The sequence below is a fragment of the Bicyclus anynana genome, chromosome 5 (assembly GCF_947172395.1).
Source record: "Bicyclus anynana chromosome 5, ilBicAnyn1.1, whole genome shotgun sequence".
NCBI classification, from domain to species: domain Eukaryota; kingdom Metazoa; phylum Arthropoda; class Insecta; order Lepidoptera; family Nymphalidae; genus Bicyclus; species Bicyclus anynana.
This window is the reverse complement of record NC_069087.1, coordinates 14639053-14665974: the sequence shown is the minus strand read 5'-3', so window position 1 is coordinate 14665974 and position 26922 is coordinate 14639053. Positions and strand designations below refer to the sequence as shown.

The 26922-nt window shown below is 38.2% G+C and overlaps 2 protein-coding genes across 4 annotated transcripts in view; one reads left to right on the top strand and one right to left on the bottom strand.

Annotated features, from left to right (window-relative positions):
• The first annotated feature begins 671 nt into the window (after positions 1-671).
• LOC112055610 (sulfotransferase 1B1) lies at positions 672-18588 on the top strand. The gene is made up of 7 exons (XM_024095792.2): positions 672-899; positions 13808-13942; positions 14774-14873; positions 15762-16084; positions 16535-16629; positions 17148-17331; positions 17789-18588. Exons 1-7 carry the CDS (start codon positions 815-817, stop codon positions 17902-17904), a joined length of 1038 nt encoding a protein of 345 aa, XP_023951560.1. The 5' UTR covers positions 672-814; the 3' UTR covers positions 17905-18588.
• Positions 18589-18737: 149 nt separating this feature from the next.
• Positions 18738-26922, bottom strand: part of LOC112055609 (microtubule-associated protein 4) — a 129914-nt gene continuing 121729 nt past the window's right edge. For 2 of the 3 annotated variants that reach the window (XM_052881530.1, XM_052881532.1), the window contains 5 exons: positions 25372-25608; positions 24786-24959; positions 20843-24270; positions 20105-20216; positions 18738-19534 (listed from right to left, as the gene is read on the bottom strand). In XM_052881530.1, the coding sequence (XP_052737490.1) occupies positions 19388-19534; positions 20105-20216; positions 20843-24270; positions 24786-24959; positions 25372-25608 (4098 nt within the window). In that variant the 3' untranslated portion in view covers positions 18738-19387. The remainder of the gene's footprint in view (positions 19535-20104; positions 20217-20842; positions 24271-24785; positions 24960-25371; positions 25609-26922) is intronic. The other variant, XM_052881531.1, reaches the window with a different exon arrangement.

Here is a 26922-nt window from a genome sequence, read left to right as displayed (position 1 = left end):
TCACAAAGACCTTTTTTATCAACATAAATAAAATACAATTCATTAAACTACCGACATGATTGTAAGTCGAAATAAGTAGACAACAACTTCGAAAAGAATAAGTTAGTGTTGCCGCACACGGGCCACACGCGATAACCACAAACGCCGCCACAAGAAGCAAGAAGGGGCCATAGAAGTAGCTGAAGCGAACGACAGTTACTTGTGATCGGTGGTTGCTAATTTTTTAATGGGTTAAAAGCATGACATGCAGATGGCCTAGTGGTAGGAGTGGCATTGACGTAAACGCGAATTTCTAAGGAATTGAAACAGCGCCATCTCGTGGCACTACTGCACAACTGTTTCAATTCCATATAAATTCGCATTAACGTAAACACGACAGTAACAGTATGAAAATATTGAAAACTCCCACTAGGCACACAGCATCATAATCGCGCGAGGCGGCGTTTTGTCTCGGCGTGTAGTGGCATGTGCGGGCCACAAGAAGCGAGCAGCGACGATAGTAGCGTGTGGCGACCACCGGCGTCAACAGTGTGCGGCGAGTCCATATAAAATGTATAAAAACTACAGGAAATATGGCAGCGACGTTTGTGGTTGTGGCCGGTGGTCCGTGTGCGGGAGCCCTTTTAATTTAATGTGGCACAGGTCACCGACTGTTTGGTTACAAATCAACATTCCAGTTCCAACAACAGTCGAGACTCGAGCGCGGTACTGATGCACGCGCGCACCTTTTGCGATAACTGTACTGTGATACTGTCGATCTAAGTTAACTAAATAAATACGTAAAACCTTAACCTTGACGTTTAACTGGTGCAATATGGAGAAATGCAACAACAATTACCCCCTAGAGATGAAAGACGTAGAACCAGAGGTGGCGGAGATGCTCATGAAATATTTTACAGGTAAGAAACGTATAATAAAGGATACTAATAAGGATATAGATAAATAATAAGATTTAGATAAATAATGAGATTTGTTTTAAATATACTATAATAAGGATATAGATAAATAATAAGATTTGTTTTAAATATACTATAGATAAATTAAACAAACCCAATATAAATACTTACATGAAATCCTACTAATATTGTAAACGCGAAAGTTTGTATGAATGTTTGTTACTCTTTAACGCCACAATTGCTTAACCGATTTGGATGAAAGTTGCCAATAAAGAAGATAGGTAGGTATATTTATTATAATATGTACTTATTGATTTTAAAATTAATTCTAGCTGTGGTTTGGTTTCATCGATCTCCCAGGGAACCTAAGTTTGACTTAGTTTGACTTTGTTAAAAGTTGACATGACACATCAAATCAACATTTACTTGCCAAGAGTCTTTAATCCAGCCCTTACAGTAAGTAACACTGTAAAAATCGAGTAACTTCTCCCGTTTTTTCCAACATTTCCCTTCACTGCTCTGCTCCTATTGATCGGTATCGTGATGAAAAGTATACTATTACCTGCCCAGGAGCATGAAGAATAATTTTACCAAGTTTCGTCAAAATCCGTCGAGTAGTTTTTGTTTCTATAACGAACATTCAGACAGACAGACAGACAAAAATTTTACTGATTGCATTTTTGGTATCAGTATCGATCACTAATCACCCCCTGATTGTTATTTTGGAAATATATTTCATGTACAGAATTGACCTCTACAGATTTATAAATGTATACATATATAGATATCTACCTAGGTACCTATAAGATTCTAAGATGATTATAATTATTATAATTATAGACGCGAGTTAATGAACGGGACGGGATAACTCGCTTTTTAAAAATTGAAAATGAAAAGTGATACAAAGAAAAGTCAGGAAACGGACAACCGTTCGCTAAGAGCGTTGGTACAAAAGTGATTTTAATTCTAACTGAAAGTTTACATTAAGGTGATTATCTTAATAGCTACTGAAGACGATGAGCCTCCTGGAGCAGGCGTTACGCTGATATAACTCCTCCCCCCTTAAGCTTGAAGCACGATGAAGAAGAAGGCTGCTGCTGTTGTAGAGGTTCCTGCAACTGCAACTGCTGATGATTCTCTATCGTTGCTGGTAGTCCTCGACGACGACGAAGGTACCACCTCAGGATGACGGCTACGACGACAAGGGTCGCAATAATATATAAACAAAGGGTAGGCCAGCTGGGTGCGATATTAATTGTTGGTGTTTCTTCATTTTGCTGAATGATCTGCGTCTTCCTTAATAATTCATTTAAGTTATCCAGAGGGATGTCTTCCAGATGTAATGTTATTTGTGGGTTAATTTCCATTGAAGTGCTCGTTTGTGGCAAGGGGATGCTTTCCTTGATCTTTACAAATTTCAAGTGAGTTTGCAGACTCCTGCCAGCTATTTCTACGATGCATTTATTATTAATTGTTATAAGGACAACGCCATGGTTCCTTTGATACTGAACGTCATTCCCGCAGGTTGTCTTGATGACTTCTTCCTTTTTTATTATAATAATCCAGCTATTATCCTTTATTTGCTTTATCATATTATCTTCAAAATCTGCGGCAGCGTATGTGCAATTAGTTGGGTTTTCATGTTGAAGTAGCTGAGCGATGCAATCTTGAGAGTTTTTCAGTGATTTCCATTCCAAGTGACGGCAAATGGAGTTTTCCTCGGTGATCATCGAACACGGTTCGTGAGGATACGCGAACTTGTTGCTTCCCAAAATAAGGTAAGGATATTTTGGAATGAGGATAATATTTTGTTGATTGGGAATGGAATATAAGTGAAGTAAACTATAGGGATAGTTAGTTACTAACGGTATTTCCAAAACAAAGTTCAGCGACTCATTGGTGCTGTAAGCTTTAACTATTATAGCTTTTTCTAATAAATGAATGTTTTCGACTGTTGGTGAATACGGTAATCGTAAGTTATTTTTATTAATATCCCTTTCTATTTTAATTAATTCAGATACTAGATAACTAGGATCAACCACGCTCGGATGCAATCGTCCTAAATGAGAGAACGTTAAAGCGTTTTCCAATGTGAGTAATCTATCAAAAATCTGTTGCAAAGCTATCTCTATCTGACTACATATGCTATTTATGTGCAATTGATTATCTAAAGCTCCATTTTGCTTGTTTAAACCTTGTATTGCTTTAGATAACTTCCTTTGATTATTACTAATATTTTCCAAACCCTGTTTATATTCATTCATGAAATCTGTCATTAAACCTAACGTTTGGTGTTGTTTATTTAATGCTAACCGCTTTATTTGTTGAATTTCGTTTTCTAATCTAATGGCATCTTCTTGATCCATATTTCCAGTAATGGCTTTTACTATTGAACCTAATCCATTAATTAGACCTCTCTTAACTCTAGGCAAATAAGTTCTACCTGCACTAATCATCTTAGATCCTAGATAAACTAATTTACTTTCGACTTTATCGATTAAGTATTCTATTTGTTTCCTAAGAACTAAACTATGTCTATAATATGACGTATTCGTCTGAATTAAATTGAATGTGATATAATCACGACTAATTTCTACGTATATATCTCTTAAGTTGCTTATATTATAAACTATAACTAAGTGATAGGTATCCACTTGGTGATGAGCGGTTGCTTCCTTAAGAATCATCACTCCATTGTGGTTATCTATTGGTTCGATAACAGCGGCGACTCCGAAGAACCAGAGGGCTGCACCGACGGTGAAGACGGTTCTGAAAAATTTCCAGGACGTCTAAGCATTCTGAAATGCACTCTAATAGACTTCGAATTCACATGTTTACCTATTATTTCTGCAATCTGCTCAGGATGAATGTGAATAATCGTATATGGTCCTATATATTTAGGTTCTAACTTATTACTACGAGAACTCTTAGCTACTTGTTTATAAACCTTATCTCCTACTTTAAACGTTGCTGTATTCTTACATCGAATTAGCTTTGGACCTCTGTCACTAAAAATTGTTTTAACTACTTGAGAAAATATAGGATATAACTCTTCGTTGTAAAAATAACAATGAAATATCCTGTCAGGAATAGTATGTTCTTTCAAAAACTTAATAATTTGTGATTCTGTATCGTTAATTTGTATAAAAACATCTTTAATTACAATTTTACCTTTTGTTCTATCATCTACTTTATATTCTGATCCCGGTGATCTTCTAATGTGAAATTGTTTTAGCTGTCGATCTATCGCATCAGATATTTCAGGTATTTTATACGGTAATTCTGACTCTAATTGGATAGATTCTTGTGTCTCTTCTTGTTCACTAGTGATAGGATTTTGAATTGAATCTGAACTGAATTCACTAATGGTGGGATTTATTTGAGGAATTGTAGAAGCATCTATTAGTGTTTCTAAATCTATTCCTTCTAAATCATCTGGAATATGCGAAGTTCCAGGTTGCGGTTGGGTTTCTTGACCTAAAATTAATTCTAATAATTGTTCATCCGACATCGGAACAGTTTCCACGTCGTTGTTGTAAACTATTTTAACTCGCGATAACGCATCTGCGTTTGTGTTTTGTTTCCCTTTCTTATATTGGACATCGAAATCATACTCAGCTAATTTTAATCTCCAACGTGTTAATTTTGAACTAGGGTCCTTAAGGGACATAACCCACGTCAGTGGACGGTGGTCTGTGAATATTGTAAACCTTTTTCCATATAAGTATGGGCGAAAGTATTTCGTTGCCCAAACTATACTTAATAGTTCTTTCTCTATTGTTGAATATTTTTGTTCTGTATCTGACAATGTTCTGGAAGCAAAGGCTACCGGTTTATCCGAACCAACCTTTCCTTGGGATAATACTGCGCCTACGGCAACGTCTGAAGCGTCAGTAGTAAGTATGAAGGATTCCTCAAAATTTGGGTATTGTAGTACAGGAGAATTCATAAGAATTTCTTTACACTTTTCAAAGGATTCTATGAACTCGGGCGTTATTAACACTTTTGCTTTCTTTTTTAAGCATACGGTTAAGGGTTTTGTTAACTTTGCAAAATCTTTTATAAATTTCCTATAGTAACCTACAAGTCCTAAAAATGATTTGATTTCTTTCTGGGTTTTAGGCATAGGAAATTGTTTAATGGCTGCTACTTTATCTGCATTCGGTTTAAGACCTTCATCTGTCAATGTATGACCTAAAAATTTTACTTGTTTTTGTAGGAATTCTGATTTGTTTAATTGTATTTTTAGATTATGTTGCCTAAACCTATTAAAAACATGCGTACATTTGTCTATATGTTCCTGTAACGATGTACTATAGATAATTACGTCATCTAAGTAAGTTAGTACACCATCTATACCACGAAGAACTGAGTCCATTAGACGTTGAAATGTACTTGGTGCGTTCTTTAGACCAAACGGCATACGTAAGAATTCGTAATGACCTCTTTCTGAAGAAAACGCTGTTTTTTCTATATCATCTGGGTTCATTTCCACTTGATGATATCCTGAAGCTAAATCTAATGTTGTAAAATATTGTGCACGACCTAATTTATCTAAAATATCATTAATATTAGGTAGTGGGTACTTGTCTTCGATAGTTTTTTCATTTAATTTTCTGTAATCAATGACAAGTCTCCATTTTTGTTCACCTGTAGCATCTAACTTTTTCGGAACTATGTGAACTGGGCACGACCAAGGTGAATCACTTTCTCTAATTATATTTTGTTTTAATAAACTATCAATTTGTTTTTTAATTTCTTGTTTTTGTTTCGGTGCTTGTCTATAATTTCTAACAAAAATGGGAGTGTCGTCCGTAAGACGAAGTTTATGTTTCACTTGATGTGTAAATGTTAAAGGCAATTCTTCTGCATAGAATATGTCTCTATAATTAAAACAAAGTCTTTTTATTTCTCGTTTTTCTTCTTCGCTCATGTGGTCTGTTCTAAGTCTACTTAAATTATTTTTTAGAATATTATCAATTTTGTGAACTGATAATGAGTTGTTTACAGTTGACATATTATTTACTTCTACTATTGGGTTTTTATTTAATGGTTTTAAATCTATTTTATAGTTATTAGGTATTCTAATTTTGTTCTCTGTTTTATTTAATACTGTGGTAGTAATAACTCCTTCTTTGACTGAAACAAAAGCTGTTGGAAACACTAAGCCATCTTTAGACTGTTCCCCTAATTCATACTCTCCTTCGCTGTATTTGCATAATAAATTTACTTTCTGTTCGCATCTAGGTTGAACTATGGTATAAGATTTCATATCGCCTCTCATAGGGATATTCGCTGTATGAGTTTTTAGAATCATATTTTTCATGTCTATGCCACAACCTAATGGCGTTAATAAATCTACTCCTAATAAGCCAATGTAATCTGGATCAAACTCAAACACTAAGAATTTATGTGTGTAGTCGCACTTAAATAAAGGTGGTAATTTAATATACACAACCTTATCATGTCGTGTGGTACTGTGAGCTGTGCGTATGTAATTAATCTCACGCTCCACTCGCGGTTTTGTGTATAATAATGCATCCGGCGAGATAAGCGATTGCGATGCTCCAGTGTCCACTAAGAATCGACCTCCTAGTTCTTTGATATAAATGTAAGGTAAATCCTTACCACAGATGTTAACGTACGCTAGGTTTTGTGGGTGATTTCTTCTTCTAGGAGAAAATCCTGTTGTTCATCCTCTACCTCCTCAAACAATTGATTTAATCCTTCGTCTGAGGTGTCTACTTCTGCTTGGTAATTAATTTTGTTTGAGGTTGAACCCTGGGGCCTGTACGCTGGTCCCGGTCTATTGTTTATAAATCTACTATTGACCTGCTCAGGTGCAGTTCCGCTAAATAAAATGGGTTTTTGTTGCGGCTGCAACTGCTGTCTGGGTCTATACTGGGTGTTATTTGTTGATGATGTAATTTTTTGTTGCTCTTTAAATTGATTACTACGATTTTTGAATTTTATATCCTCCTGCCTGGCTATTGCTATAGTTCTCTCGAAGGTATCAACGCCCTGGACCCGAACACTTAAGGCTAATAGCGGCGGGAGTTGGTCCAAAAACACATTTATTGACATTTTTTCGTAGTAATCTTTTTTGCTTATGTCCATGTTGACCAGGCTACACATCAATTCACGTATTTTTATCGCGAAGGCTTCGATGTCTAGCCTGTCTTTTTTTAATTGCATCAATTCTTGAACAATTTGTATTTCATCTCTAACTTCTCCAAATCGTCTAATTAAAATATTTTTTATGCTTTCCCACGAGTGGAAATCTGTACATTCCGAGAGCGCTTCAACAGCCCTTCCGGTTAGTTTGTTGCGTATCAAACAAGCGATGGTAGGTTGATCCCGGTTTTCTACAAGATCTAGTACACTCTCAACGCTACGTATAAAAAAGAGTAATGTCTTTTTATTGCCATCGTATGTGGGCAGTAAAAACGACAATGATTTAAATGTGAGAGCATCAGCTCCGTTAGTTTTAGCGTCTTCCTGTGACATTTTTAGGTCTCAGTGAACACTAATTATATAAATATAAATAATAATAATAGAATTAATTGAAAGGAAATTTAACTTTCTAATTAATTGATTATAAGATGTTATTGGGAATAAAAGGAAAATCGGGAGCAAACAAATTATGAGCTTACCCCACGACCATGCCGACTCTAGGCTTGACAGATGCACCAACGGTTTTCTTTCTTCTCACTTCCTTTTTCTTCTTCTTTTCTTGCTCGTTACCGACCCGAATATGTGTGTGTGTAGGTTCTTTAAGATCGCGTCACGGCTACCACTCGAAATTTACGGGGGTTTCGTTACCGCTTTGAATGAACACGATCTGTATCGACTGCGCCAGTTAATGAACGGGACGGGATAACTCGCTTTTTAAAAATTGAAAATGAAAAGTGATACAAAGAAAAGTCAGGAAACGGACAACCGTTCGCTAAGAGCGTTGGTACAAAAGTGATTTTAATTCTAACTGAAAGTTTACATTAAGGTGATTATCTTAATAGCTACTGAAGACGATGAGCCTCCTGGAGCAGGCGTTACGCTGATATAACTCGCGACATAATTTTTCTAGGTACCTAGTTAGTACATACATTGTAATGAATTGACTATGTAATTTGAATTTATATAGTACCTAATATACAGCGGCTATGATTAATATCATAAGTACTACATCTAGAAATCATTAATAAACCTAACCTAATAATATTCACAATGAATAATAAATAATGTCTTCTATTAGAGGATCCGAATATAAGACCTTCGATTCGAAGTAGCACGTCAATTCGAAAACTAGAAAAATGTATGGGAATGACAGAACTTGATCACGTGACCTGTCGATAGCAAATGTCATTCCCATACATTTCTCTACTTTTCGAAGCGTTTGCGATCGTAGAAAGAGAATCGACAAGCCACAGGGGCTGGAATGATTTTTCGCAGATAACCCTATACCACCGTACCGTCTTCATTATGTCAAACTTACAAAATATAAAGTGGTGAAAGAACTTTCATAATCGGTTCAGAATATGCAGAGATATGCACCCCCTACAGCCGCACAAACTCAATTATAATATTATTATAGATACACAGTGGCGGTCTTAGGGGGTGGCGAACGGGGCAATCGCCCGGGGCCTCGCTCTTGCAAGGGCCTCGCGCCTAGGCCTAACAACTAATTTTTCTTATTTATTAACTTTTGATTTTAATGCTTAATTATTTATTAAGGTAAATTAAAATATAGTTAGTTAACTAATTCAAAACATACTAGAACAATTCATTATTTAGTGGCAAAACATCGCGCCACAAAACACTTGAAGATCTGTTTTAGTTTTGTTTTATATTCGCATAGCACTCGGGTCAGGAGTCCTATTCTGTAATGATCTTTTGTTTAATGCGCAAGTGCGAGTTGTGAATTCACCTCTATCTCCTCTGTCTAATAAACAATTCATGGCAAATCACGTGACTGAAATTTATGAAAAATAAAATAATAATAAATATTACTCAATTAAGTATAATAATTGATTGTACTCACGACGTACCTATCTCGTGTTGAGCAACTTTCAATTATTATTATGAGATTTCTTAATACAACCAAACAAAATTGAAGAACATTTTATTGGTTTCTTAGCCGTCGCAAAAACCACAGGTGAGAGTTTGATGAATAAATGAATTATATTATAATCACAGAATTAGAACAGTTAGGTATATCATTGCAAAACTGCAGAGGTCATGGATTAATGGTGCCAATATGCGGGGTGAAAAAAGTGGTGCCTAAAAACGTTTTAAGGAAATAAATCCACTTGCTTTTTTAACTTGTGAGACTCACAGCTGGAATCTCATCATAGGAGATGCAGCATCGTTTTGTGACCTAGCAAATCTTTTTTGGTTTGCTACGAAGGTTGTACATAGACGACGTAAAAAAAAGCATCTTGATTATGAAGGGGAAGATGAAGCTCATGAGTTGAATGCAGAAGAGATTTTCAAAATAACCTATTTTTAAAGGACTTCAAAAAAAGGAGGAGGTTTCTCAATTCGACCGTATATATATAATTTGGTTGGAAAGGAGATGTTCCGAGGGTGGTACCATGATAAGGAAACCAGGATCTGATGATGAAATCCTGGAGAAATCGAGAGAAACTATTGAAAATTCTAGGGGCGGCCAATGCGTTTCCTTATTTTTTTTACCGACTTCAAAAAAAGGAGGAGGTTTCTCAATTCGACCGTATATATTTTTTTTTTTTTGTGTGTTCGCGCATAACTTCGTAGTTTATAGACCGATTTGGATAATTCTTTTGTGCTTGGAAAGGAGATGTTTCGAGGGTGTTACCATGATAAGAAAACCAGGATCTGATGATGAAATCCTGGAGAAATCGAGAGAAACTATTGAAAATTGTAGGGGCGGCCAATGCGTTTCCTTTATTTTCATAAATTATTTTAATGCACTACAACTTGCTGAAGGTCTGGAGTCGATCTGATGATGGAGCCGAATCACTGACAAGGGAACACGTCAACGGTTTACAGTAGTTACCTTGTGTTTGGGTTTGATTAATTTGTATTGATGAGAACTTTACATCAAGATGGGTCGTGACTGATGCATTAGGGGTCTGGTGATGGAGATAAAAATACTTAAGGGAACTCCTCAATGGTTTACAGCAACAACCTTGTGATTGGGCTTGATAAATTTGTATTGATGAGAACTTACCAACTAATTGTGTTGTGACTGTTATTAAGGATTTAATGATGAAGACGAAGGACAGTTAAGGGAACTCCTCAACGGCTTACAATAGCTACCTTGTGATTGGGCTTGACTAATTTGTATTGATGAGAACTTTCCACCTACATAGGTTGTGACTGTTATTAAGGGTCTGATGATGAAAACTAAGGACAGTTAAGGAAACTCCTCAACGGTGGCCTTGGCTGGTCCTTTTATCCAAGTAAATATAACACGCGACCAAAAAACGCGCCAAGTAAATATAATACGCGAACCAAAACGCGCGGCCTTCAGCCGGGGGGTTGATATATATTGAGCCTCTGACCGTGGCTTCAACTGGTCATTTTAGCCAAGTAAATATAATCATAAACAAAAAACGCGCGCTTTGTCATGCACCGGCCTTCGGCCGGGGATTCATATATAGAGCCTCTGACCGTGGCTTCGGCTGGTCATATACGCAAGTAAATATATTGATTTTCATATTTCGTATTTTTAACAACTAAAAATGGAAAAATAAAAAATTTTGATAAAAAAAAGGCCCTTTGTCTTCCATAAAAAGTACTCGTATGTAGGTTTAGGCATTTGTCATGTTTTACGAGAAATGCATAAGTTATAAAAATATGTAAAATTTCAGTTTTAAAACATTTTACATAAAAAAATTTAATAAAAATAAAACAACCTTCTAACTTCAAAAACACATACATGTAAACACTAAACAAAAAGCAAAAAAAAAATTGTATGTGCTACCTTCTGATCAATTTGCTGTTATAGTCATAAAGATTTAGTATTTTCAGACAGTCCTTTTACGTGGTTCTTTTGGGAACAGTTTTAATTAAAACGTCACTGGCTTGGCACCGCCTTCAAATTGATCAGAAGGTAGCAAATACAATATTATTTTTTGCTTTTTAGTTTAGTGGATATATTTATGTGATTTTGAAGTCGGTTGTTTTTTTTTTATTAAATTTTTTTATGTAAAATGTTTTAAAACTGAAATTTTACATATTTTTTATAACCTATGCATTTCTCGTAAAACATGACAAATGCCTAAACCTACATACGAGTACTTTTTATGGAAGACAAAGGGCCTCGCAAAAACCTGCCGCCCGGAGCCTCGCAATGGGTAAGACCGCCACTGTAGATACATAATACATACCTATTTACCTATCTACATAGTTATGTTGACCTAATTATTTTTATCGCATAAAGTTCATTAACTTCCACTACACCTACCTACTTATACGTCACTAAACAAAGTCATTTGATAGTGTCTGTCTGAACGCGATAAAATCAAAACTACTGAACAGACTGTCGTGCGGTTTTTCCAAATTTATCATTATCATCATCATTAACAACCCATACTAGGCTCACTGTTGAGCACGAGTCTCTTCTTATAAGAATTATTAGTTTTGTTTAGTCGCTAGTCCAATGCGGATTGGCAGACTTCACAGACATAAAATTCTCAGGTTTACTTATGCAGGTTTTCTCACTGACGTCTCAAACGGTGAAGGTGAAGTGATAATGATATTTAATTTTTTCAAAAGTTGGAGGTGCATGAGCAAACTGGATTTGAACCTACACCCTCCAAATCTAAGGCAGAGCTCATTTCCACTGGACTATCACGTCTATCGGTATACGACGAGGAATACCTATGACGAAATAATGTCGGCAAAAATCATGTCGACTAGTAGAGAATGAAGCTCAATAACGCAATAGCAGATAAGACGAGATAGATGTCTATAATTTTAATACCTATCATAGATGAGTGTGTATAAAATCTACATTTACTTATATTAATATTAATACACATTCAGCGCTCATGTGAACATGTGCTCATGTGGCTATCTACCCACGTCACAGTAGATATAATAAGCCCACGTACTTATTTGTTAGACGTTATTTTTGCATAATGCCTTTGTGTTGATCGTACTTGTAACTATTATCCTTTTAACTATTTCCACTTAAAAAATCACGTCAATTCGTCGCTCCGTTTTGCTGTGAAAGACGGAAAAACAAACAGACACACACACACTTTCACATTTATAATATTACTAGCGGACCCGCTCAAGCTTCGCTTTGACTTATGATGCACTTCTTCCCTATCCCTACCCTATCCTGCTTCTACCCTACTCCTACCCTACTCCTATCCCCTACATTACCTCTACCGTACCTCAAACCTACCCCTATCCTAGTCATATCCTACTTTAATGATTTTAAATATCCTACTTTTACCCTACCTCTAGAATTTAGGGGTTTGAAAAATAGATGTTGGCCTATTCTCATAGATATCGGATAAGCACAAAAAATTTCATGAAAAACGGTCAAGCCGTTTCGGAGGAGTATGGCAACGAAAACTGTGACACGAGAATTTGATATATTAGATGTATGGATAACCAATATTCCTGTTCCTGTTCTTGTTATTAAAGGCTGTGTTTAGAAGTGGGTACGATAATAGTCCAGGCGGGGATCGAACCTGTGACCGGCGCGCGTGAGTCCGGCCATGAAGTTACTGTGGTTGTAACTAATTTTAAGTTCTGATTATAATTTTAAATTGTTATTATTAGAAATACAATAGGCGAACGAACGTGCTAGTTTTGAAGGTTTTAGGAAATGTTGTTCTTAACAACAAAGTCTTTAGAAACCTTGTTGTTCAATTTCATGAGGAAGTTTAATTACAAAAAATATCAAGAAAAAATATAACTGCGATCTAACTACTTGGAATTACAACTGTTTCGTGAAGGTCTCTATAAGATCGATTTTAGAATTTTTCCCTTGTTACTCAGATTTTTAGTAGATTAATTCTAATGCGGATTCGACACATATATACTTACTCTTAGTTTACAGCAGAAAAAGCTGAAACCGGTAAGTGGCACAAGTATGCCTAGTCTGACTGAGAGTACTTGTACATAATGTTTTCTGTGCTGAGAGTTACATATTTGTTCCTTTAGTCGTGGAGATCCTTGGGCCATGGAGTTACCTACAGTGCCAAAAAAAATCTCCGAATCATTTCACCGCGGCTAGTTGTCTCAACTGGTGACAGAAGGGCTGTCTCATTTTTTGCGAAAAGGATCAGCCTGGCTATCCAGCGCGGATATGCAGCCAATATTTTTGCCACCATTCCACGTGGCCATGATTTTTATAGTTATTAGAATAAGTTAAATAAATAAATAAGTTGAATAAAATAAATATATTTGTACGGTTGCTGTATGAATAGTCACTTCGCTTCTAAAATGGAATTTTGAAATCGGAGTAGTTTTCTAGTTACATCGTTACAAACAAACAAAAAATCAAATCTCTTTGTAACATTAGTTCAGACGAAGACCTAGCTATGACAGGCTCTTCATTATCATCCCATATTCGGCTCACTGCTGAGCTCGAGTATAATCTTAGAATGAGAGGGGTGAGGTCAATGCGAATTGGCAGACTTCACACACGCAGAGAATTAAGAAAATTCTCTGGTATGCAGGTTTCCTCACGATGTTTTTCTTTCACCGTTTGAGACACGTGATATTTAATTTCTTTAAATGCACACAACTGAAAAGTTGGAATGCACCTACAACTTTTAAGTTGTGTGAATTACCCCGGACCGGATTTGAACCCACACCCTCCGGAATCGGAGGCAGACGTCGTATCACTATCACGGCCTATTGACATATATGACAGGCTTTTGCTGACTGACAATTTATATGTTTTTCAGGGGAGCATACAGGCTTCGTCCGCGTGGGCAGCAAGGGTTACTTCCTGCCACACCAGTTCCGACAAGAGGCATGGAACATATACAGCATGGAGATCCGGCCCACTGATGTATTCGTGGCCAGCTATCCGCGATCAGGTCTTTTTCACTAAGTATACACGTAAAGAGAGAGCGCCTTACATTAGACTAGCCGATGGCCTGCGGTTTCACCCTCGTAGTTTCTGTTCCCGTGAGAATGCGGGCCTATGACACTCAAAAATAACGTACCTTTCTAGTTTTAAAGAGTTTTCAAAATCGGCTCAGTAGTTCCAGAGATTACCGCCTACGTAACAACCTGTACAATAAAACTTTAACTCTTAAATATTAAATACATAAAGCTTGCATATTCGTCTGCGTACAAATTTACAGTTACATTTAAAGTTTTATACGAATCCCGAGGGAACCATGATAGCCCAATGGATATGACCTCTGCCTCCGATTCCGGAGGGTGTGGGTTCGAATCCGGTCCGGGATGCACCTCCAACTTTTCAGTTGTGTGCATTTTAAGAAATTAAATATCACGTGTCTCAATCGGTGAAGGAAACCATCGTGAGGAAACCTGCATATCAGAGAATTATCTTAATTCTCTGAGTGTGTGAAGTCTGCCAATTCGCATTGGGCCAGCGTGGTGGGCTATTGGCCTTACCCCTCTCATTCTGAGAGGAGACTCGAGCTCAGCAGTGAGCCGAATATGGGTTGATGACGACGACTAATTCAGGGTATAATAATTATATTATACTGAAGAGCGTCGGTTCCGCGGAGTTATCGTCATAAAAATCCCTTACTTAAAGCAAACCCCCGGGTTTTTTGTCTGTAACACGTTGTTATGTCTCGTTAACTTGCCTGGTTAAGAACTATGTGCACGCCACTGATAGCTGGTTAATTGGATATACTTAGATAAAAGCCTAATTGTGTTTTTTATCTTTTTAGGAACAACTTGGACGCAAGAACTGGTTTGGATGGTGGTTAACGATTTAGATTACGAGACATCTAACGAGATTCCTCTCACAGAAAGATATCCATTTTTAGAGTAAGTAAATTATGAACCAGAGTTGTTTGAAGGGGACAGGGGACGGGGGATTATACCTTCACATTCAGAGGTCCTCCGAAGATTTTTTTGTAGTATGAAACTTAATATTTAAAAACTTACCATACGCTAAATCGCTAGGCAGTAGTCTTTGCCGGTAGGGTAACTAGCCATGGCCAAAATCAATACATCCTTACTAATATCAGAGCCTTAATAGCTCAACGGTAAGAGCGGTCGGACTGACCACCGAAGGGTGGTGGTTCGATCCCCGCCCCGTTGGTCTATTGTCGTACCCACTCCTAATACAGTCTTTCCCGACTAGTTGGAGCCTGGAGGGGAATGGGAATATTGGTCATATTTAAAAATATGGCAAATATTATTTTTCAAAAAAAAATAAAATATATTATAAATGTGAATGTTGGGATGTTTGTTGCGCTTTCATGCAAAAACTACCTGTTTCAGCGATCGTCATGAAATAGTTGTACTTACACATATTCTTGGAGGTATCAGAAGTAATATGGGATAGGGAAGGGTTAGAGTAGGGTAAGTGCAGGGTGAGAACTGTGATAGCCCAGTGGATATGACCTCTGCCTCATTAAATATCAAATGTCTCAAATGGTGGAAAAACATCGTGGGGAAACCTGCACTCTAGAGAATTTTCTTAATTCTCTGCGTGTGTGAAGTCTGCCAATCCGCATTGGGCCAGCGTGGTAGACTATTGGCCTAACTCCTCTCATTGTGAGAGGAGACTCGAGCTCAGCAGTGAATATGAGTTGATGATGATAAAGTGTAGGATAGCAGTAGGGTTGGGTGGGGTTAGGGTTTCACGCAGTCCCGGGCGTCCGCTAGTAGGTACATAATACAACTTGCAACCTTTATATTTGGTTCCAGGTTTTCTGTATACGTTCATCCCATAATGAAGGAGCGGTTTCGCGAAGAGAACAGTGACAGCGAGAGGAAACTCAAGCTCCTCGATGACGTCAGCACCCCCGGAACACAGTTGCTGGTGAATGCCCCCTCGCCCCGCTTCGTCAAAACTCACCTGCCCCTCTCCCTGCTGCCCCCCACACTCTTAGACACAGCTAAAGTGGTGTACGTAGCCCGCGACCCGAGAGACGTAGCGGTGTCCTTCTACCATCTCAACAAATCCATGAGGACACAAGGATACATCGGCGATTTCAAAACTTACTGGCGATTCTTCATTAGTGATCTACGTAAGTTGTTTATTGTGAGAAAGTACTAATTTAGTCACTAGTGATAAAAAACGTACTTTCGTTAAAGACATAAACACTCTTTAACTGAATATTGAGTGCGAGTATAAATCATCATGGAATTCTTTATCTATTTGTTATGAATTAAAACAATTTATAGGTTATTGAACCGATGTGTAAAGTAGTTAATGCAATTATAAACAGGAAAAGGATCATAGAATAAATTTCTAATACCCTAAGTATAGTTAATATGTTCAATCATTTAGGTATATGTAGGTAGTTAGGTACAGACATGTTATTTTTTGTAGATACATAAACTTGGTACCTACCGTTTATGTGGTACCTCTACACATATTATAGAAATGGGAATATTTGTCATATTGTAAAATATATGGCAAATATTCTTTAAAAAAATATATAAATTATATTAATTAAAAAAAAATAACATTTCAGATCACTGGACGCCATATTTTGAGCACCTCAAAGAGTCGTGGGAAAAGAGAGATCACCCGAATATGCTGTTTTTATTTTACGAGGAGCTTTCTAAAGTAAGACAATACTACTAATTATAAAATAATTACTTACCACTGTCTTAGTGAGCATTAAAAAAAATCTATTTAAAAAACTAAAAGAAAGTATCTATTCAAAGTCAGTAATTTATTATAACGTACCTTACATTAATTATTTTTTTGATTTCCCAAAAACCTGTTCCTGCTGAGGAGCTTTCAGTTAAGGACCAAGAGCTCTCGATACTATGTATAAGTATAAGTTGTAAAGTAAATCTATAATTATAGAGTACAAAATATAATAATAGATAATTAATTAATCTTTTTAAAAGCACAAAGGTATGCACCCAGTACTCTATTCTTGCCACCATTCCATTTCACATGGGCATGATTTTTATAGCTATTTAGGATAGGCTAGGATAAATTAGCTAATGTTTCATGTTTTATTTTTCTTCAATAAATAAAACAACACTTTAATATAGATCGTATTCGTAGACACGGTAGGTCTAGATTAGGTACTTACCTACTTAAGTAACACACTTATTATTCAATGCTTGTAGGATTTGCCTGCAACTGTGAATCGAGTTAGCAAATTCTTCGGCAAGAAATTCACCGAAGAGCAACTGACACGACTCTGCGATCATTTGAGCATAGAGAGCTTCAAACAAAACAAATCTGTGAACTATGACGTCATGAGGGAGCTGGGTATTCTTCAAGCTGGAACCGAAACTTTTATTAGAAAAGGTAATATAAAATTTACCTCAGTTCTATCTGTTAAATCTGTGGCATGAGCTAACAAAATAGGCAAGGTTAGGATAAAAGACCGTGTGCGAATCCGATAATTGTATGTAAGAAAATCTATGTATGTAAGAAGTTCTTGGAATCTCAATTTGACCAACTTTCCGGTTTTCGATTCGGATGAAATTTTGCACACGCTCTGAGTTCTGATGACAATACATGACTTGCTAAGAAACGTCATTACAAATCTAATATGGCGGCCTCCCCAAGATGGCAGACTGGCTGTTTGAAATCCACCCCCATGATATGGATATCAAATGAATAGGTTTGCTGTCAGGAATACGAAAATTAATGCGTGTAAAAGCGTGTTTTTTTTTTAATTTTTTAAACAATTATATATATAGTAATATATTTTTTTATTAAAATAGATTTCACTTTATAAACAATAGTAATTAATCAACAGGAAAAGCAGGCGGTTGGCGTGACTACTTCGACGAAGAAATGGCGGCCGAAGCGGAGAAGTGGATTTCGGACAACTTGAGAGATACCGACATGAGGTTCCCTCATCTTCAACAATAAACTCGCATTGTGTTTAAGTTTACATTAAGGAATTATTCATAGTATTATAATCGCTTTAGCGTTTTATCTAGTAGTATTAAGTCTGGCGAAAAAAAAAATTCGCGCGCGATTCTTAGATACTGCATTTTCTGTTTTAAACATGTGATGTTTATAGAATAGAAATACATTATTTTTTTTATTATTTATACATCACACAGAGATATTTTTGATAAAATAGTTACTTAACCTAACCTAACCGGTAAAACCCCCCCCGATTCTTTTCGTTTGAATAGAATTTATCACGAAACTTGCAGGAACCATGGATTCTTCAATATAAAAGTTAACATATATATTCTGCTCCCTACCATTGTAAAAAACTTATCTAAAAAATGGTTTAGTCGTGAAAATGCAACAGACGAACTTTCGCAATTATACTCGTATCATCATACGACTTCTTTCGTTGTATGGATTATTAACAGTTGTTATACTATGAATTTATTTTTATTAAACATCCATTCAGATATTCCTCTAAAGTATTGAGCATTATTTGTATAAAATATTATATTAATTTTGTAAATAGGCGTATTCCTGCAAATATTGTTGAAATATACCTACTCTATTTTTGTAAAAAGATATTTTAAAGGTGTAGTTAAAATAAATAAAAAAAACATAAATGGGTGAATATAACCATTTATTTGAATAAAATGCTTTATTTTATTTAGTATTTCTTTGTAACACCATGATATTTAAGTTAAACACTGACATCAAGTAAATGTAGATATTAAGTAAACAATTATTATTTTAACTTTTACCATTATCATTCATAAGTCATAGAAAAAAAATAAAACAATATCTCAGTCCTTCTTCACATTTTTATTATTTAAATAATACGATAAATTAAAAGGCAGATTTAAAATCAATCATTCGTTGGTAATATAAAAATTCTCATAATAATGGATTAAAGTTTGTCGCACATTGTCGCACAGGCGCGCGTGCGGCGTTGCGGCAATGTGCGTTCAACTTAGTGGATAATAACCGCGGCGGGGCGGTGCGCCGCGCGCCGACCGCAGCGCCGCGCACCGCCCCGCCCGCTCCCGCTCTTCGCAACGTATTCTTACATACTCGTACACTAAAAGCCGAAGTCTATAATATAAAAATGGGAGACGCCTCCCGCACCTAACGACTAGCCGCTACGAGCGACTTTAATGCTGCCCACACATTACAGCACGCGTTCAAAAAATTGAGAATTATTTGCCTTGTCATATCTCGGTACGCTGTGTTAATTACTAAATATACCGATAACATTCACTGTACGGTGATTTTTATTATGACTCTGAACATCATCGCATATCAGAAGTACAACGTATTGGCGTCAGTGAAATGAGCGCACCGCATTGTGTCAGTTTTGCGCGCGCTGTAATGTGCGTACAGCTTAAAACTATGATACACTTATAGAAAATCACAAAATTCAAGCGGAAAATAATAGGAATCGTTGTAGTGCCGCCTACGCGATGACGTCGGGCAGCAGTGCGTCGGCGGGCGGGCTCGGCGGCGCCTTGTCGTCGCTCGTGCCGTTGGTCAAGGGCTTCTCGCTTTCCTTCTTGTTGTCAAGCTTCTTGGTGACCCGCGTGCCCTTGATGCCGACCGGGGCCTGTGACCGAAATTCAATAATCAATATAACTTACTCATTGGTGATGACTCTTATTGTTTGTTCAATGTAGAATGGTGTGGGTAGATCAAAGCTTATGAAGATTTGTATTATTTTAGCATGTTTTATACAGTATGACGTAATTGATGTAAATAATTAAATTTCCTACAAAAAATATATTTATAATTCATCAATATCTATCTGCCTATTTTGACAGCATCATGAGTTTAGACACACCACGCTGCATCAATGCAGGTTGATGGGTTTAGGGCGATAATGATAAATTCATTGGCACTATCTGATGGTCATGATAATGACTGAAACCGTTTTGGCTATAAGAGCGAAAAAACAATTAGTAAATAATAGCTACCATAAATGACTACGACGATCTTCCTCTTGAGAACGATCGTTGTGAGCCTTTAAATGATTTCGTCAGTGAAGTTTTCGCTGGGACCACAACCACCATGATCGTTATGTGGAACAACTGCAGGAGTACTTAGGACGTTCTAATCGCTTAGTGGAACGTAGCCTTAGTAAGGCTATCGATTCACAATGTCAGCACAGTTGGCTTACCTTGGTGGTGGCGGTCCTCGGGGGCGCAGCCTTGGCGGTGATGCGCTTGTTGGCGAGGTCCTTGCTCTGCTTGTCCAGGGCGGCGCGCGCCGCGGGCTTGGGCGCTGCGGCTCTGTTGAAAGTCATCATCATTAGCAACCTATTTTCGTCTCACTGCTGAGCACGAGTCTCCTCTCAGAATGAGAGCGGTTAGGCCAATAGTCCATAACGCTGGCAGATTGGCCGATTTTACACACATAGAGAATAAAGAAAATTCTCAGGTATGCAGGTTTCCTCGCGATGTTTTCTCTTCATTATTGAGACATGTGATATTTAAATTTATTCTTAAAAGTCGGAGGTGCATTGAAGGCAGAGGTCATATCCACTGGGCTATCATGGCGTCATCACGTGACATTTGGCAATGCTACCTCATTGCCAAATGTCACGTGATGACGCCATGATAGCCCAGTGGATTTGACCTTTTTCTTTTAGGTCTAGACCTTTAGCGAGGAGTTCAAAATTGAATAGAAACAGGAAATTTAAAATGTCTATTATTTTAGCAATGTATGTTTGTTTACATTCATTTAACATCATTACGGTCAATTGTGGTAACTAATTTAGTTCACATCCTCCTAGAATTTGATTTCTTCCCTACTTAACACTGAACTATTTGAACATGGCTGAATCTGAAGTTTGAGAAATAAATATCTATTAGAAACTATGTATTAGTCATACAGAACTACGGTCCAAAGTACTGACCTGGCAGGCGCGGCAGCTGTGGCGGGCGCGGCGGGGCGCGGCGCGGGGCGGGGCGCAGGGCGCGCGCTCGGAGCTTTCGTCGTGGGCGGCGCCTTGGCACTCGCCTTCACGTCTCCGTTGGTCAAGGGCGCCGGAGCCGCGGGCGCCTTAGGTTTCACTTCCTTGGGTTTGGCTGCCGGCGCGCTCGCGGTGCTCCTGACGGGCGGCCTCGCTGACAACGCAGGTCGCGGCGCTGGTTTCGACGTCGCTGTCGTTGCTTTAGGCGCTGCAGGCGCTGCTTTAGGCGCTGCCGTGGCAGGCTTCGGCGCCGGGGCTTTTGGAGCCGGTCTCGGGGCCGGCGCAGACCGCGGGGCCGCGGTTGTTCGCGAGATGGGTGCCGCGGCAGGTCGGGGCGCGGGTTTCGCAGTGAGAGCCGCGGCGGGCTTGGCGGCGGCAGGGGATGGCTTGGCCGCGGCTGCTGACTTGAGGGGCGACGCGGCCGGTTTGGTGGCGGAGCGCGGGGCGGCAGGCGACGCTTTGACGCTGGAGGGGCGCGCGGCGGGAGCGCGGGCGGCCGGCGTGGTCGGGGTGCGCGCCGCGGGAGTCGCAGGGGCGGCGCGTTTGGTCGATGCTGGTGTTCGGGCTGCGGTCGATTTAGGCGTAGCCTTCGGGTCGGGTTTCGCGGTAGGTGACGTCGGCGACTTCTTCGGCGAGCTCGGTTTGGCGGCGGTCGCGGCGACGGCCGTGGCGGCGACTGCGGCGGCGGCCGTGGCGGCGATGGCTGCCGCGATGGGCGCGTCGCTGACGGCGGGCGTGGGCGGCGGAGTGGCTCCGGGCCGCACCGCATCCTCGAGTTGGATCTCGCTAGTGACGGGCACGCATATCTCCTGCGCCCTCGACTCGGGAATGCCAATATCTATATCTGTGACTAGTTCGTTGCGCGGTCGTTCTTCGGGCACGATGTCGGGTGTCGGAGCACTGATTTCTGCTATTTGTTTCATTTCGGGCTCCTGAGAAGGAATAATTTCAAAATCTGACTCGACTAAAGGAGCAGAAGACTCGACAGCCGCGATTTCTTCGACCGGCGGGATCGCTTCCACTTGTAGGATGGGTTCTGCCACTGTTGTCTGTTCTGTTACTTCAATATTGCATGTCTCGGCTATCGTTGCACTCACATCTGGGGTATTTTCTACGGGCGCTGGCGAGATACTTTCAGGTCGTTCCTGTTCTATTTCAATTGACGGTAGTTCGACAGGCAAAGGCGAATCTCTGACTGGTTCATCAGGTAAAGGTGATTCTCTAACCGCGTCAACAGGCAAAGGAGAGTCCCTGACAGTTTCAACAGGCAAAGGCGATTTTGCTAGTGGCTCGACAGGTGAGGGCGAATCTCTAAGCGGTTCACACACAGGTGAATCGATATGTCTATGTACAGGTTCCTCCACTTCTAACGTTACTATTGGCATTGGAGATTCACTGGAAGGCTGATTGTTTGTTTCGGTTGCTTCTTGCGCGAAATCTGAAAATTCTTTATGTTGATCACTAATGTATGACTCCTCAATCTTTTGTTCTACAGGAAGAGGTGAACTAACAGTCGGTTCTTCTAGATCAACATTGTCAACTGGAAGAGGAGATTCTAGTTTTATTTCATCTGGTACTGTTGCTTCTTGTTCAAACTCTAGTCGCGAATCTAACTGTGTTTCTATTTGAGACTCAATTTGTGCTTCTATTTGAGGCTCAACTTGTGATTCTAATTGCAATTCAATTTGTGATTCAATTTGAGACTCTGTTTGTGATTCAAGGGCTAACGATTGTTCGTTATTTGTGATTTCGTGAGGTAATGGTGATTCAGATAAGAGTGTTTCTTTAGGTTGTGACACTTCACTAAGATGTGTTGATTCAACAAGATGTGCATCGTCTGGTAAAGGTGATTCTGAGGGTAGTGGCGATTCCTGAGGAAGTGGAATCTCAGCCGGTGCTAGGGCCTCAAGATTATCTTGTATGGGTAACTGTGGTTGTGGTTCAGGAGATTGAGACAGCAAAGGTGATTGTGCTGGTGCATTTGACTCTGAAACCTCTAACTCTGTGGGAAGAGGTGATTTTGCAAGAGGTGACTCTAGATCGACATGAGCCTTACTGGGAACTGGTGATTCAGTAGGTAAGGGGGACTCACTGGGCAGTGGTGACTCACTGGGCAGTAGCGACTCTTGAGGGTATGGAGATTCTCGAAGTGCGGACAATTCTTCTTGAGGCAGTGGAGAACTTTCGGGCAGACATGTATCTTGAGGCAGCGGGGACTCCCGCAACTCAGGTTCTTTAGGACTGGGTGAAGTGCACACAGGAGAATCACTGAGTAATAAAGGCTCGCTTAGCGCTGGGGAATGTATCGGTGAAGCGCTCAACATCTGAGATGCTGGCACTTCTAAATTGTCTGTGTCCTGTTCAGTTTCTAGTCTGATCTCAGTATCTACATCAAATTCTGATGATTCTTTAACACTTTCATCGGCTACATCTTGTTTCTCACCAGCTTCAAAGTCATCGAAATTGTTGAACTCAGATTCAGGGTTTTGATGGACATCAACTATGACATTTCCTTGAGCTACATCTGAAGAGTTGGAGTACTGTTCTATTGGCTTTTCTTCTAATTCTGGAGATGTCTCTGATTCTGTGATGTCATTTTCAATGTTATCTAGAGGTTCAATTTGGCCACTAGTTTCTGAAACTTCCAGCTGATCTGATTGCACCAGATCATCTTTAATTTCACCTGATATTTCTGCTTGGACTTCTTCTGTTGGTGACTCCTCAAGTTTGCTCTCCATTTCAATATCCTGTGAGGTCTCATCCTGTGGTGTGATAGCTCGCGCATCTTTATCACTCTCTGAAGGGTCCAATAAGTCTTCATTTGTAAAACCTAGTTCTGAACTTTTACCATCTGGTATTTCTGGTATTTGTTCAAACAGAAGCTTGTGAGATTCAGGTGTGTCTGTCTGGACGACATCCTGTTGAACGTTACATTCGAACTCGGCATTGGAATAGTTCTGTACATTATTTGTGTTATTAACATTGAAATCCATGAAATTATCTAAATTCGTAATATTATTTGCTACATTTTCAGCAGACACATCATCAAACCTCATTATATCATTATTTGGTTCTTGTCCATCTTCTAGATTGAAAAAGTTTGATTTCTCACTAGGACACACATTTTCTTTGTCTTCATTTTGATATATGCCGTTTGGTTGCATATCTTCATCATCACTGTCTGGAAGAAGTTGCACTGCATTGAGATCAACACTGGGCCCCAGTTTCCCAAAGCGCTCACAAGTATCATCATCTTTTTCCTGATAAAAGCTCATACTCATAGGATCCCTTTCCTTGTTTTTAAGTCTTTCAAATAATTCATCATCCCCCTCTGTGTTGAAAGGATTTGTTTCTGTATTTGCTTGGAACACCTGAAAGTTTATAATTAATTTATTATTATGTTTGCTTTTCTCTTGGGATTTAAGTAGGTAGTAAAAAAAAACATGAGCAAAAGACATGAAATGATGCAGATCTTTAAATAAATTTATCAAATATCAATCCTTTTCCTGCAAAACCATAAATATTAATTACAGCTATGCAGGAAAGGTTGCAAGAAAAGATACCAAGGATTTACAGTAGAGGTGCCAAGTATATTCTGTGGCACAGAAAACCTCTGTGCAGATCCCAAGACTTGTGACATACATAAAGGTTTACGGGGTCCCATTAAGATGCTGCAACACCAACACTCACCTACACCAAAAAATCGCAATACTGCTATAGAAGGTGAGTGTCAACGCAACTTAAAGAACCTCTTAATATACATGTCACATGTAAATTTACAAATATAAATTGTATTGAAAATATAAATAATTATATTCTTAATGAATAACAATTAAAACAATTAAAGAATTGGTGTAGAAATCTTTGGGACATAATTTACACATACCTGAATGTTACAAAAATCTGTAGTGTCCTTTTGTATTCTTTCAAACTCTTGTAATATTCCGTTATCTTTTATCTTCTCCTGTTCAATTCCAACATTAAAGCCAAAACCTAAGCTGTCCATCTCATTCTTCTCATTCCCATTTAGATGTTGTATTACACCTTCCATTGATATGTTCTGAAATTTAAAAAAAGCAATTATCATTGTTTTATTAGATTAAAATAAGACAAATTACCAAAAATCCACACAGCATTTTATAAACAGAGAAAATACTTGATATATATCCCACTGTATCACCCATGTAGTTAAAAAATATTGCCTACTTTTATTAGGGGGAAAGACTAAGAATTATTTAAATCAGTCCAGTAGTTTCAGTCTTCAATTCAAACATACTATCAAATCTTTATGATATTAGCATTAACATATGTAAAAGACTGTAAATAAACTACTTGTATGTACTTGTTAAATATATAGTAATTCAATAATCAATATATTCAAAGGTGAAATGTCTATGTGTTCTTTAAAAAACATAGCTCCATCAAACTTAAAGACTCTTTTATAAAGTTGATTTAAAAAAATTAATCCTCACATGGTGTCCGTTAAGGTGATCACTATTATCTAAGTCCTGCAATTCAGCTGGTCGAACGACCGCTTCACTCTGGAACTGGTTGCCGTCGGGCAGCTCGATGTCATCCATGGGCATGGGCTTCCTCGGAGACTGTGCCAGCAGCACATCGGAGCCGGCCACGCTGCCCGGCACGAACACTGGCGCGTCGGGGTTCAGTGGGGAACTGTTCATGTCTACTGAACTACTTTCCCAGGCAGACTAGAAAGAAATTATATTCTATATTATATTATCTAAATGTACATATAAATATACTTATAAAGCGCTAGGTCACTTCGCAAACTATAAAAAACTGGGGCAGGGATAAAGTTCATAGTAAGTGGATGTCTGCTAAAAAACGGATTTTGTGTCAGGGAAGGGCGGACGAAATTGCAGGTGTATGCTACTTTTATTAAAAATTACATTGCGTTTCATACGCTAGTTGAAATTTCTTCTTAACTTCGGTTTTATTTGCAGGAGTTCTTATCTCTGTGCAAATACAAAACATAGGCTATGTTTCTCGCTGATAATTTAGCTGTCCACAGATGTAACAATTTTAAAAATACCTTCCCTTTTAGGGTTGAGAAAATTTCGTCAGAAATTCTCATGTTAAGAAGAAGGTTTAGTATACATTTTTTTTAAATTTCAAAGAATGAGAGATTTCTTTTCCTCAGTTTGCTAATATTAAACAAGTCTGAAACTTATTTTAAATAAACTTTCTTTTATTACTCAACACTGGTAGATATTGTGCAACATACAGAAAATGTACTTTTTATTTCCTAGCCAAAACTGATAAAAATTACGTAACTTACCTTAATGTTTTAACTTTGAATTGAACCTGTTAATACACCTTGTTAATTTTGAATGAAACTACACACTTATTGTTTGTACATTAAAATTAAGAAGATTGCATTCACAAGTGAATAAAGAACAAACAAGAAAGATTTATCCTCCTGAAATTAAACTCCAAACAAAGAACTCAAGAACAGAGAGCTTAATTATGTCCTTAAAATAACATTGTACTTAAATCAATACTTATATCAAAAATGTGTGAGGTGAGTTTCTATATTCAGGTGGTGGAACCACTGGGGCGACTTCAAAAATTCTTTCACCAATGAAAAGCTACATTATTAACAACTAACATGAACTATATTTTATCCTTGTATTCCCACAGGCAATAATTGCTAGACGAAAAAAATAATATATATTGATAGTTTTGATGACAATATCATGGAAGTATACATTTAAAAAAAATACTCTGCTTCAGTATTTATAAGGTAAGCATTCACATTCCTGAGGCACCAGCAGCTGATGAATACAAAAAAAACTGTCCCATTCCCATGTACACAATGGAATAGCAATGCATCTATTTTTAAACAACATTATCAATACAAATTTCTTGGAAACTATGAATGTAACTTATGTTGTGAATTATAATCAAGCATTCTTCATAATTCTGTATAAACAAGCTGATAATAAATTATTATGTAGAAAAGCATGATTGAGTATGTGAAAATCCTTCAAAATCCACATCTT

Coding starts and splice junctions, on each gene's coding strand:
- LOC112055610 (XM_024095792.2), top strand. CDS start 815: ATGGAGAAATGCAACAACAATTACCCCCTAGAGATGAAAGACGTAGAA. Junction 14,874..15,761: donor GAAAGATATCCATTTTTAGA/GTAAGTAAATTA, acceptor ATTTGGTTCCAG/GTTTTCTGTATACGTTCATC. Junction 17,332..17,788: donor CGAAACTTTTATTAGAAAAG/GTAATATAAAAT, acceptor ATTAATCAACAG/GAAAAGCAGGCGGTTGGCGT.